Consider the following 12,632-nt stretch of genomic DNA (forward strand, 5'->3'; position numbering starts at 1 on the left):
TTGCTGCTTCTCCTCTGGTCTCTAGCTCAACGATGCAATGTGTCACCCACACATTGCCCAAGCAGGAACTTGGCCCCACCCTTGATTCTTCCCTTGAAAACCCAGTCCTTGTCCTGTTGAGTTTACCCCCAGATGCCACTGAATCCTCTCATTTCTCTTCTTTCCTATCATCCCTTAGTTTGGGTCACCATCACTTCTCTCCTGTGCTACTGAAATAGCCCCTTGCCTGCTCCCCCTGCCCCTGTCTTGCTTCCATCTTGCTTTCATCCTTCCCTCCATTCCCCAGAGTGGTCATTCTAAAATCTCCAAATATGATTATAGCAGCATCTCCCAGCTCAGAATCCTTCTGAGGTTTCTCACAATGTCCAAAATCCATCAGGCGACTTCAGATGCCTTCCTGTCTCCCCTCCTACTGTATTCCACATTATGCTCCTCCCATAATGAGCTATGAACTCCCCAGTGCTCCATCCTCTCTCTTTCCTCCAGGCTCCTTTTTCATCCCCACCCCCAACCTCACTTCTTTACCTAATTCCTACTCATCCTTTAGCTCCCCTTCTCCTGGTAGTCTTCCCTGACCAACCCTTGGTCTGAGTTTCAGCCACTGCTCTCAGCCCCAAAGTCCTTGCTTCTCCTGCTATGTTCTTATTTACTCTCTACTTGTTTGTATCTCCCACTGTACTGACCTTTTCATGGGCAGTAATGCCAGCACCCAGAACAAGGCCTGATACATATGAATGAATGAGTGAATGAATGAATGAATGAAATACAACTTGGTGTCTCTCCAGGAAAACAGATCCATGTTTAAGGACCCAGGGATGGGTGATACTGGAAAGTGAAGGGGATGGTAGGAGTCTCCTGAGGATAGCTGAGGGCTGGGAGTAGAGAGACCACTGTTTCAAAGGCAGATTGTACTTACCTTTCATGCAAAATCAGAAAGAAATCACCCTTTCAAAAATGAGAATGTTCATTACTGGTGGGACTAAGAATAAGAGGTGGTGACAGTGGGGAGTGAGGAGAGAGCCTTGGGTTGTAATCCCAGCTCTGCCCCAAGGAACCCCATCAGCTCTGTCCTCCTCCGGGGGTCATGGATGGGCTCGAGGTCCTCAGAGGTCTCCCTTGCTCTGATTCGGTTCTGCCTGGGGCCCACAGCTGTGATCAGCACTTCCCAGAGCAGAGCCGTGGAGAGTCAAATACCAAGAGTTCAGAATGCCCAAAAGAAAACAGTACAACTTACCTGAGAGAATAAAAAAGATGCCTGAGACAAAGGCCAGTATTGTCCTATGGGGACGGATGTGTCCAATGTTGCTCAGGATAAACCCAATGAACATGAAGAAGAGGCTGACCAGAGGGAATGGTGTGGCTGAGCGGATCATTTCTAGTTGAGGGGACAAGAGGACACTGTCAGCCTCCCATGGCCTTACCTACTGTTCCCCTCCCAGGTCGAGTGTTTCTGGCAGTGTCTGCCAACTGGTGCCCAAAGTCCCCTGCCCCATGAATTCTCTGGGCTCCATGCCCTCCTTGGGTGGCCCAGGGATCTCCCAGTGCTGGAAGGGATTTTTGTCCTTGAGGTGGGGCTGGGAGGTTTGACTTCAAGTGCCAACATGCTTCCATCTTCTCTTCCAGTGCAAATGGCTCCCTCCTGGGCATCCAATATGGCAGCTGTGGAAGGGCCTAGTCACTCATCTCATGTCTTCTCCCGGGGACATGTACCTCTCCATGGGGAAAAGCATCTAAATCTGAGTGGTTCAGGGGACAATTCCTGGCCTCTGTTTTCTTCAACTTATAATTACTTGGGGGAATGGTCTGCATAATAAACGTATCTTGTCTTAGTCCTTGTTTCATGAGAGATAACCTCTAAATCTCTGGAATTTCTCAAGTGATAAGAGTGTCTTTGATATTCATGCTGGGCCCCCAGACTACACCAGAGAGTCTTCCAATCAGCTGACCCAGGACCAGAATGGGGTGGGGGTGGGGGGTGCTGGAAAGACCAACCATGTGATTAAAAGATTGGAGTTTTGAACCATGAGATACAGGCCTGACCCTGGGAAGGGGAGGAGGTCTGGAGATTATGTCCAGTCTCATGATGGATGGCTCACTCGATCACACCTCCATAATGAAACCCAGTAAAAACTTGGCGCCAAAGCCTGATTGAGTTTCCTGGTTAGTAAACATATCCAGGTGTTGGGATGGTGACATGTCCTGATTCCATGGGGAGAAGACACGGAAGCTTGGCATTTGGTGCCCTCCTAGATCTGGCCCTATGTGCCTCTTCATCTGGCTGGTCTTGACCTGAACCCTTTATAATAAAACTGTGATAATAAGTATAGTGCTTTCCTGAGTTCTATGAATTGTTCTAGCAATTTTTTGAACCTGAGGGAGTCATAGGAACCCCTGACTGGTAGCCAGCTGGTCAGAAATGCTGGTTTGCCTTGGGGCCTCCTGAACTTCCAGCTGGTGTGTGAAGGGAAGGTAGTGTGGTTGGGGACTGAGTCCTTAGCCAGTGACTTTGTGCTAACTTGGCGTGATTCGTATCAGAACTGTACTGCAAGTCCACACCTGGGGTCAGAATCACCCCTGGTGAGGCAAAGGCCATGAAGTCAATCTTCTTGGGGGCCAGAGAGTTTGCATCAGTTCCCTAAGTGCTATGGTTTGAAAGCTTAGGGTAGAGCCCTCACGACTGGGATCAATGCCTTTATAAGAGAGACCCCACAGAGCTCCCTCGCCACTTCCTCTGTGTGAGTGAGAACATAGCAAGAAGGCACCAACTCTGAGCAGGGAGAGGCCCTTCACCTCCATGATTGGGAGAAATAAATTTCTGTTGTTCATAAACAACCTGGCCTGTGGTATTTTGCTGAAGCATGCCCTCTCTCTTGGAGACTCCAGCAAGCTGTTGTCACCACTGGAAGAATAATCGGCAGAGAAGCTCTGGGGAGCTGAGGTCAGCACCCTCAGCTGAGTCTAAGGCCATTAGCTCTTGAGAAGCAAGTTGGTCACCCTGACTCTTCCCTTTGCCCCACTTGCTCTCTATCCAGCCATTGACCCAGCTCAGAAAGTCTGAGGTACCTACTTAGAACGTTGACGGTAGACTCAGATGTCAGCTGGGTGTTCATGGGCATCACATATTCTATGGTGAAGCAGCGTCCCCGCTCCTCACCTGTGAAGACAACAATCCTTTACGTTTCCAGGTGATTTCTGAACATGGATTTGAAGTTAATACATTCAAATATCCCCCAAATGCCTCTGGGGTCTGTGACCAACTGTATATCTGCACCTGGGCTGGATCTAAACCTAGGGGATTTCCATACCTGGCTAGGGACCCACAGTAGGGGTGGGGGTGCCTCCTGACATCACATCTTCCCTGGAGAAGCACGATTGGGAAAATGGACCCAAGCACCACGAGTCACAAGAAGAGCAGTCTGCACTGCAAACCTGAGCTTGAGTAACACATCTGGTGGCTGTCCTGTTGCTTTGGGGCAGACTCTGCTGATGATGGTGCATGGCTGGCTCAGATTCCCCAGCGTGGATGTCATGGAACAGAACCCCAAAAGCCTTGTCAATCATTTTGGAAGCCAGACCCTAGTGACTTCAAACTCTGCTTCAGATTTAAGTAGAGACTGATGTCACATAGTCTAGGGTAGTGGGAGGTGAGGTCAGTGTCAGATGCCATTCCCGAAGTAGACCAAACAAGTCTCCCAGGAGGCCAGGCCTTGAGATGTCCTCCCTACTGGTTACCACTGGGCGCCGATCACTATCCTCATTCTCCAAAGCCCTACTATATAAAGCTGGGAGGACCGCATGCTCCTTCTGCCCAGTGTACATGTAGGTGGCAGGGCCCTTCAAGAAAGGCTCAATGGTCACATCATGGGGGATTCCAGCCAGCTTGCGACCAGTCTCAGGGCATGGAGATGCTTTTCTTGTGCGGGCTCATTCTGGGCCATGATAAAGAGACAAAATGTTTGGAAAAGCAACTCAAGGATTCCAGAGAAGTCTTCACCAACTGGAGGGAGGTCCAGATAGGGGGGATCAAAGCCTGTACCATCTTGCAGATTTGGAAGGACCTGCATCTGTGTTTTCTCTTTCCCTTTTCATGGCATTGGGACAAGGACACTGCTAAGCATTTTCCATTCTGTAAACTAGTGGACATGGGACAGTGAGTCAAGGAGACTTACTTTGCCTCCTTGGATCTTCACTTGCTTATTTGTAAAGTGGAAATAAGAACTCCTGCCTTGGAGTGTTGTGGGGAGGCCCTGGGGCCAATAACTCCATGAGCTAAGACATCCAAGGGTAGTTCCAGACCCATGTGAGGCCAGCCTCATTCTGCCTGGGAGGCAGAGGATGGGGAAGGATGGGGAAGGCGTGGCTACCTTCAGCTCTCAGGTGAGGGGTACTCAGGTGCCAGGAGATGACAGGCTCTGCTCCAGTGGACACTGTGACTCAGGGCTTGGGTTTGGAATCAGCCATGGTTGCTGCAGAATTCCCAAGGACCATCTCTGGTGAACTGCCCCCTTCGAGTGGGAGCATCTCTTCCCAACAAGGAGATTCTTAAGTGGGTTTTCCAGGGGGCAAGGGCTGCTCCTCTCTCTCTCTCTGGGGAAGGGCTCGCCCACCCTGGGGTGCCCTTACCTGCGAGGAAGCAGACACGCCACAGGCCCGAGTGTAGGGACATCTTGAGCTCCATGCTCTGGTTCTGGGGAAGGACCACGCCCTCCTCCAGGTAGAGCCAGTAGTCGGTGCTGACCGCAATGCCCAGGAGACCCAGGCCGCAGACAGCAAAGACACTGCTCAGCAGGGTCAGGGCCTTCCTCCCGCAGCCACTCATCTTCCCAGAGGTCACCGGGCGGCCTATGGCCAAGGAAGTGGGCTCTGGAGGCAGGAGAGAGGGTGAACTGGTGGTAGCATCCACAGCTCTGAGGAAGCCAAAATGGGGGGCTTTGGGGAGGTAACTAAAGTCAACCCCACCCAGGGGGTTCATTCACTGGGTGAATGAAGACCGACAGGCCAGGCCATGATGATAAGGGCACTTCTTCTCCCCATCAGGAACCCACAGCTCTCTCGACAGGCCACTGCAAGGGTCCCCCCTTTCTTCTCTGAGAAACCCTCTATGCCCACATGGAAGGCAAGATGAACACAACCCTCTCCTTGCCCTTGAAGGGTTCCTATTGGGAGAACCAAGGCAGCCCCGACACAATTAAGGTATAGCATGAGATCTCCCCAAGAGCTTGGGGAGAAATGGAGGCATGAACTCGGCTGTGGTGGACTTCTCTGTGTTAAGAAGGACTCTGAGGTTCAAGCGCACCCTGAGAGAGCAGCAGGACCCAGAATGGGAAGCATTAAGAAAACACAGAGAGCCAGAGAGGGCATCTTGGGAATGTATCTTCCTCATGGCCTCTCATCACTTGTCATTCTGGGTCAGTACAAGTCTATGCTCCAGCTACATCATCTCCCTACTGAGGCAATAAACAGGTTCAAGAAATTTGGGGTGAAGAGGCACCTCCAGAGCAGGTCACTGGGGAATCTAGAAATGTGTGCGACGTGGTATTTTGGAACATTGTCTTCGGACTAGCCAAGTGGCACATAAAGGCTGTCTCCTGACCCTACGGGGTTTACTTTGGGGGAGTCAGCTGGTGTATCTTCTCACACTGAGAGGTAAACTCTAACCCAGTATTTCTGATCCCAAACACCATCTTCCAGGGCGGGAAGACTAATGCTCTCCTCAAAGCACATTTAAGAAAATCAAGGTCCAGAGGAGAGCTTTTACCTGAGGTCGCACAGCCAGCTCCGTGGAGGGACAAGAGTGTGAACTGGAAATCTTCTGAATGCTGATCCAATGTTTTTTTCCTCTGTGCCACATGGGAAATGACATGAGGAAGGAAGTTAGTGCACCTGCCCACTCTGAAAGCAATACCACTGTTAGCATCTTAGTTCCCAGCCTTTTTCCCCCCGTGACTGTGCACAAATTCTTCCAGCCGATGTCTTCAGCCGGTAGGGCAGGGACAGCCATCCATTGAAGACCTTCTGGTCTATTTTTTATTTTTATTTTTATTTTTTAAATTTATTTACGATAGTCATACAGAGAGAGAGAGAGGCAGAGACACAGGCAGAGGGAGAAGCAGGCTCCATGCACCGGGAGCCTGACGTGGGATTCGATCCCGGGTCTCCAGGATCGCGCCCTGGGCCAAAGGCAGGCGCCAAACCGCTGCGCCACCCAGGGATCCCGACCTTCTGGTCTAGAATGAAGTCCTAGTTCCCATATAATCAGGCCTTTGCTTTTCCACGGTAGCTTCTCCTTCTCATGAATCCTCTCCCTTGGCTGCAACATCCATTTGATTTTTCTCGTGGGGGAGGCAGACCTTTTTTTCTAAGTTGCCACCAGCATACAAGATATTTACACTATAACATTAAATGAATAAAGCTGGAGGTAACACCACATGTTTGCCAGAAGCTCCACTATGAAAAAAAATTCATGGACTGGGAAGAAATAAACCAAAATGTTGATGGTGGATACTTTCAGGTCATAAGGTTATGGGCATTTGATTTTCTTTATGTTGTTCTGTGCTTGGCAAAGCTTATTAAAAAACTCCCCATATATCCAGGAAGAAAACTAAAGATTAGAGTCATCAATCATCCAATCACTGCCCTTGTAAACAAAAAGGTAGGGCCCCAGTTAATTTCTGGGCTGGAGATGCCAAAATGCAGTGTCATCCTTTGGAGCTTGGGGCCCAGAACCACGGCAGCTTTGAGCCCTTAAAGATGATTGCCCTTGTGCCATTACCTCTAAGAATTAGCTTGTTAATTGTCGGGAATTAACAGTCGCTAATTATCATCCATGACTAGCAATTAGGGAGAAATGTCTTGTGGAGATTAAATCACTAATGGCACACTTCCCTGCCCAAGCCAATAATGAAGTGCTTAGGTGCTCAGAGACAGGTGAGCTTACAGATGTGAGTGAGGGTCCAGTTGGAGAACTGGGAGTGTGTGTGGCAGGGTGGACAGGGTCTAACTGGAGAGGAGGAAAGAAGTGGAAGGATAGTCTAATGAAGACATCCTGATCTCAGCTTCCCACTAATCCAGAGGAAGCCCAGTAGCACTTGATGAAGGGTTTGGAGTATGGGGGTTCTTGACAGGGCTTCTGAGCCAGTGACAGCAGCTGTTCCTGTGAGCTGGTCTAAGTGACTCAGTGTCAGCTTGGCCAACACCCAGCAGGATAAGCTGGTGACCAGATGACAGCCCCCAGTGGCCCTGTGGCTCTGTCTGCTTCCCTCGTGCTACTCCCCATCACATTCTATGGTGGTTAAACAGTGACCACAGATTCTTTGACATCCCTCCCACTGAGATGTGGGATCCACACACCTCTCCTCCCCTTGAGGCTAGGCAAGGTTGTGATTACTTTGACCCACAGAGTCCACGGAAGTGGTGCCACATGACTTCTGAGGCTGGGTCATAGGAGGAGATGCAGTTTCTGCTTGGTTCTCTGGGGAGCTCCTGCAGGGGGAAGCCAGTCCCCAGGTGAAAAGTCTGAATCATCTGAGATGACCGGGCTTTGGAGCAGAGTTTCTCAGCCTTGGCCCTATTGCCATTTTGAGGCGAACAAATCCTTGTTGTGGGGAGCTGTGATGTATAATGCACAATGTTCAGCAGCATCTCTGGTCTCCATCCTCCAGATGCCAGTGTACCCCTATTGTACTAGATATAAATGCCCCTGGGAGGCAACATCACCCCTGGGTGAGAACCACTGCCTTGCAGACCATAAATAGCTGAGCTCCCAGCCATGGGATTGGGTCACCCTGGACGTCCAGTCCAGCTGAGCTTTCAGATCACTGCAGCCCCACACAGGGTCTGATTGCATCTGCATGACAAACCCCCCAAAAAGAAGAGCCCAGCTGAGCACTTCCCAAATTCCTGACCCACAAAATCATGAGAAAAATAAGGTAGTTGTTTTTTTGTTTGTTTTGTTTTTAAAGATTTTATTTATTCATGAGAGACACATGCAGAGAGAGGCAGAGACATAGCAGAGGGAGAAGCAGGCTCCCTGGGGGGAGCCTAGTGCAGGACTCAATCCCCAGGACCCCAGGGATCATGACCTGAGCCAAAGGCAGATGCTCAACCACTGAGCCACCCAGGTGCCCTGTTTTGTTTTGCTTTTAAGGGGCCTGAACTCACAATCCTGAGACCAAGATCCCAGCTGAGATCAAGAGTCAGACACTTATCCAACTGAACCACCCAGGTGCCCCGATAGTTGTTGTTTTATACCATTAGGTTTTGAAGCAATCTGTTATACAGCAGAAATTGCCCAAATAACTATTACTCATTTAATTAGCATCTTCTTCTCACTGCCTAAGCGTAACATAAATTCCAGGTGGCCTGAGGGTCATAGTTTAATCCTAGAATTTATTATAGCTATGCTGGGGAGTAAATGGCACAGGGGCTTTGGCATCAGACAAATCTGAGTTGGAATGCCAGTTCTCCCATGTCATATGACCACTCTGAACCTCAGTATCTTCATCTGTAAAACAGGAAAAGCTTCACAAGAATTGTTTTGAGGATTTATACCAGTGTAATCAAATAAGCTGAGCCACCTCAGGCCATCTCAGTACAGTGCTGCAGTCAGAAAGTACCACTGCCAGACACCCAAAGAGCAGTGCACAACAAGGCAGATTTAATAGGGTACATTTGTTCCTGAAAGGGGCGAAATGTCCCAGACTTTCTCATTTCCATCCAGTTCTCCAATCACCCTCTTATCATGGCAATTGCTGCCTGCAGAATTGCCTTCATTTCTATCTCTGCCAAATCCCAACCCTCTCTAATCTCCCTGTCATCTAAGGTATTCAGATTGGAGAGATTTTAGGTTCTTCACATTCGAGAAGCTAAAATGCTCTGCATGGTCATGTAAAAAGTCTTCATGGCAGGCACAGTGGTGTTTTTGTAGACATAGATAATATATCATATATATATATATATAAACATTAGCAAATGTGTATTGAATATTTAAGTGTCAAGCACATTAGGGGCTCAGAATCAGAAGGAAGTGTGTCAACTGAAGATGTGAGATCTTTAGGCTTCATTACTCTCTTGGTCTCCCAATTTAGGACCCATCTCCCCTTAGTTAGAGACACTGCCCTCCACCAAGTGATCATGAAGCTGCTGTCTGGGGCTGAAGAATGGTCTGTTTTCCATGCTGGCCCCACCAAACTCGCCCTGCTACAATGCTAGCGCCCTCTGGAGGAAGTGACATTGCAAGGCAAGGATTCACTGTCTGGCAAAAGACCCAAGGAATAAGCTCTCTGCATATCAAGCACTCCCTGACCTGAGATTAAGAGCAAAAGCCAGAGTCGGTCTGTCTGCCAGGAGTCCAAGCTATACAGCTAAGCATGCAGAGCTCTGACACAACTCTGTGACACCGTGTGCCCAAACCTCCTGCAATGAAGGTCAGTGTCATATAGCAGGAGGTTACTGATGGACCAGATCCCATAGGAAACCGAGAAGCATCATGGGCATGCACCAAGGGCCACTGCTTTTGCCAGAAAAAGAAGTCCTGCTGGGGACATTGCTGACCAAGACTTTGTTGACGGTCCAGCAAGATGTCCTACAAAGTCTCCACAATGTTTCTCCTAAGGTATGGCCACAGACAACAAGTCAAGCAGGAGAGTGTTTAACCGGGAAGCATTAACCAAGCTGTGATGACAGCAATTGTATTATCAATATTACTTTCTTTACAGAATTGTTCTATGCAAATTATATTGTTTCTATGCATTACAAATGTGAGCATACTGCACATGCCATACCATAGCCTCATTTCATTTTACTTAATATCATCAATATTTTCTGCATTATTTTCAGTAGCTGCAGAATATATATCCTCTGATTTGGATATATCAAAACTGCTACAACCACTTCCCTACTGTGGAACAACTAAGTTGTTTTAAAAACTTCCTTACTGCAGCAATGATAGGCAAACATCCTTATAGCTAAGTATCTGTGGACATTTGAAGGTATTTTCTCAGGATATATTCCTGCAAATGGAATTTCTGGGTTAAAGGATATGAAACATTTTACACTCTTAAAAGTATTGTCAGGCTTTCTTTGAAAGGTTTCAATGATATTTTTATCCCTGTTGCCTGAATTATGACAAAGGTCCCCCTCAAATGGACACAGAGAATTCTAATTTGCTCTAGGATAAGAGTTCTTCCCTTATCTCTGCCAAGAGAAAAGGAAGACTTGGAACGTGTCTCTAAGTCTTCTATACTATTGATGATGCTCCAGGGAATGTCACAGTCTTCAATATAAAGCAAAATGTCTTACATCAGTGATTTGAGACTTTTTGAGGTGTATTGTCGTCATCATCAGTGGAAGATGGTAGGCACATGGATGCCTCCATCAAAATCAGCTAAAAAGAAAACATATTAGAAATAATAAAAGTGTTGAAATAAACAGGTGGACACATAAATAACATATACAAATCAACAGCTATAATAGAGTTGGAAAATATAATGTTGTCTATGTAGCAACAAAAGGGTAAGCTATAGGGAAATAAACTGAACAAGTTACATGTTAGTGCCACATAAAGAAAACCTTCAAACTATCAAACATAAACTAAGACTCATAAATAAAATATCATGTTTCTAGGTAGAGAGACAATGTCATAAAAATGTCAGCTCTCTAAATTAATCTGTGAATTCAATGACTTTAGAAAAATGACATATGAAGCTAAGGTTAGAATAATAAAAAGCAACATTTGAGAAGAGCCTGAAAAATCCTTTTAAGTTTTGTTTTGTTTTTCTTCATTTTTGCTCTTTTGTTTTGTTTTGCCTAGAGGAGGACAGAAGAGGGAGGGAGTGGGGCGGAGAGAGAGAGAGAGAGAGAGAATCTTATGAGGCTCCATGCCCAGTGCAGAGCCTGATGTAGGGATTGATCTCAAAACCCCAAAATCATGATCTGAGCCAAAATAAAGAGACACTCAACTGACTGAGCCACCTGGGCACACCTGAAAAATTCTTTAAAAAATAAATATAGATGAGTGGGACCTACCAGATATTTATGCTTACTATGTAGCTACAGCAATTAAAATAGATTGATGTTGATGAAAAAATAAAATAAAACATCATTAAATGAAACTATAAAGAGATTTTAGACTTCCATTTCTGGCTCTGATGAACTAGTTTGTATTGGACCAAACTTCCTGTGAAAATAACTAGAACAGCTTAGTAAAATGAAAAATATCTCTTTGAACACATTGTAGAGGAATCAAAAAACACCAAAATTTTAGAGGTCAAGACATGAAGATAAAGGAAATGCAATGACTTAAGCCCACCCTGCTGCACAACTTTTCCACTTGAAGCATGTGCCCATTCATACAGAGTGTGGGTCTGAGAGGCTGAGAAAAAGGCTGTGAGGATCTTACAACAGACTCATGACACTACAGAGTCAATAATCAGTGTTCAGGGTTCACCAAGAAGGACAGGTCTGATAAATAGCCCAATCTTTCAAACAGAGGACCTGGGAAGGTTTACACTATACGTGAACAAGAGATCAGCTTCCACAATATTGAAGCCTATTTCAATCAGTTCAATTCATGATTGGATGTATGCAGTCTTCTCTGATCTAATAGACTGGCAAAAACAAAAACAAATCTTACTTGGGGGAAGATAACACCATTAAGAACTTCTACAATTTTCCGTTAAAATGTGTAGAATTCAATCAAAAATTAAAAGACACACTAAGAGGCAAGACTATGACAAAACAAAAGAGACATCAGAAACAGGAATGATGTAAATCATGACATAACATGATGACATTTTTTAAAAAGATGTTATTTATTTATTTATTCATGAGAGAGAGAGAGAGAGAGAGAGGCAGACACATAGGCAGAGAGAGAAGTAGGCTCCCTGCAGGGAGCCTGATGTGGGACTCGATCCCTGGACCCAGGATCACGCCTTGAGCCAGAGGCAGGAACTCAACCACTGAGCCACCCAGGCATCCCACATGATAACATTTTTAAAGTGCTTTAAGAAAGCAATCATCAAAAAATAATATTTTTTTTAAAAAAAGAAAGCAATCATCAACCTAGAATTTCATACCCAGCAAAAATATCCTTCAACATTGAAAAATATTTTCAGGGATGCCTGTTGGCTCAGCTGAGCCTCTCTTTTTGTGTCTCTCATGAATAAATAAATAAAATCTATAAAAAATACATTTTCAGAAAAATGAAAACCAAATGAAATCTGTCATCAATAAAGTCACAACACAATAAATCCTTGGAGCACCTGGATGGCTCAGTTGGTTAAGTGTCTGACTCTTAGTTTTGGCTCAGGTTGTGATCTCAGGGTTCTGGGATTGAGCCCATGTTGAGCTACTCAGTGGGTAGTTTGTTTCCCCTCTCCCTCTGCTCCTCCCCCTACTTGTGCATTCCTTCCCCCATTCTCTTCCCCTCTCAAATAAATAAATAAATAAATAAATAAATCTTTAAAAAATACTCAAGAGATTCTTCAGGTAGAATGATCTGGTACTGGAGCACAGAAATACAGGAAAGAAGAAGAAAGAATGAAAAGGTCAGTTATGTGGGTAAATCTAAATAAAACAGTGAATGTAAAAAGGAAAAATAATAGTATCTTGTGGGTTTAAAATATATGCAGAAT

General features: G+C 46.1%; 1 protein-coding gene across 1 annotated transcript in view; it reads right to left on the bottom strand.

Moving 5' to 3' along the window:
• Positions 1-12,632, bottom strand: part of CACNG5 (calcium voltage-gated channel auxiliary subunit gamma 5) — a 36,951-nt gene that overhangs the window by 2,495 nt on the left and 21,824 nt on the right. The window contains exons 2-5 of the mRNA XM_055334127.1: positions 5,759-5,840; positions 4,624-4,863; positions 3,068-3,154; positions 1,235-1,375 (exon numbers count right to left, since the gene is read on the bottom strand). Of these exons, the coding sequence (XP_055190102.1) occupies positions 1,235-1,375; positions 3,068-3,154; positions 4,624-4,819 (424 nt within the window). The 5' untranslated portion in view covers positions 4,820-4,863; positions 5,759-5,840. The remainder of the gene's footprint in view (positions 1-1,234; positions 1,376-3,067; positions 3,155-4,623; positions 4,864-5,758; positions 5,841-12,632) is intronic.

This window comes from Nyctereutes procyonoides, unplaced genomic scaffold, assembly GCF_905146905.1.
Source record: "Nyctereutes procyonoides isolate TBG_1078 unplaced genomic scaffold, NYPRO_anot_genome, whole genome shotgun sequence".
NCBI classification, from domain to species: Eukaryota; Metazoa; Chordata; class Mammalia; order Carnivora; family Canidae; genus Nyctereutes; species Nyctereutes procyonoides.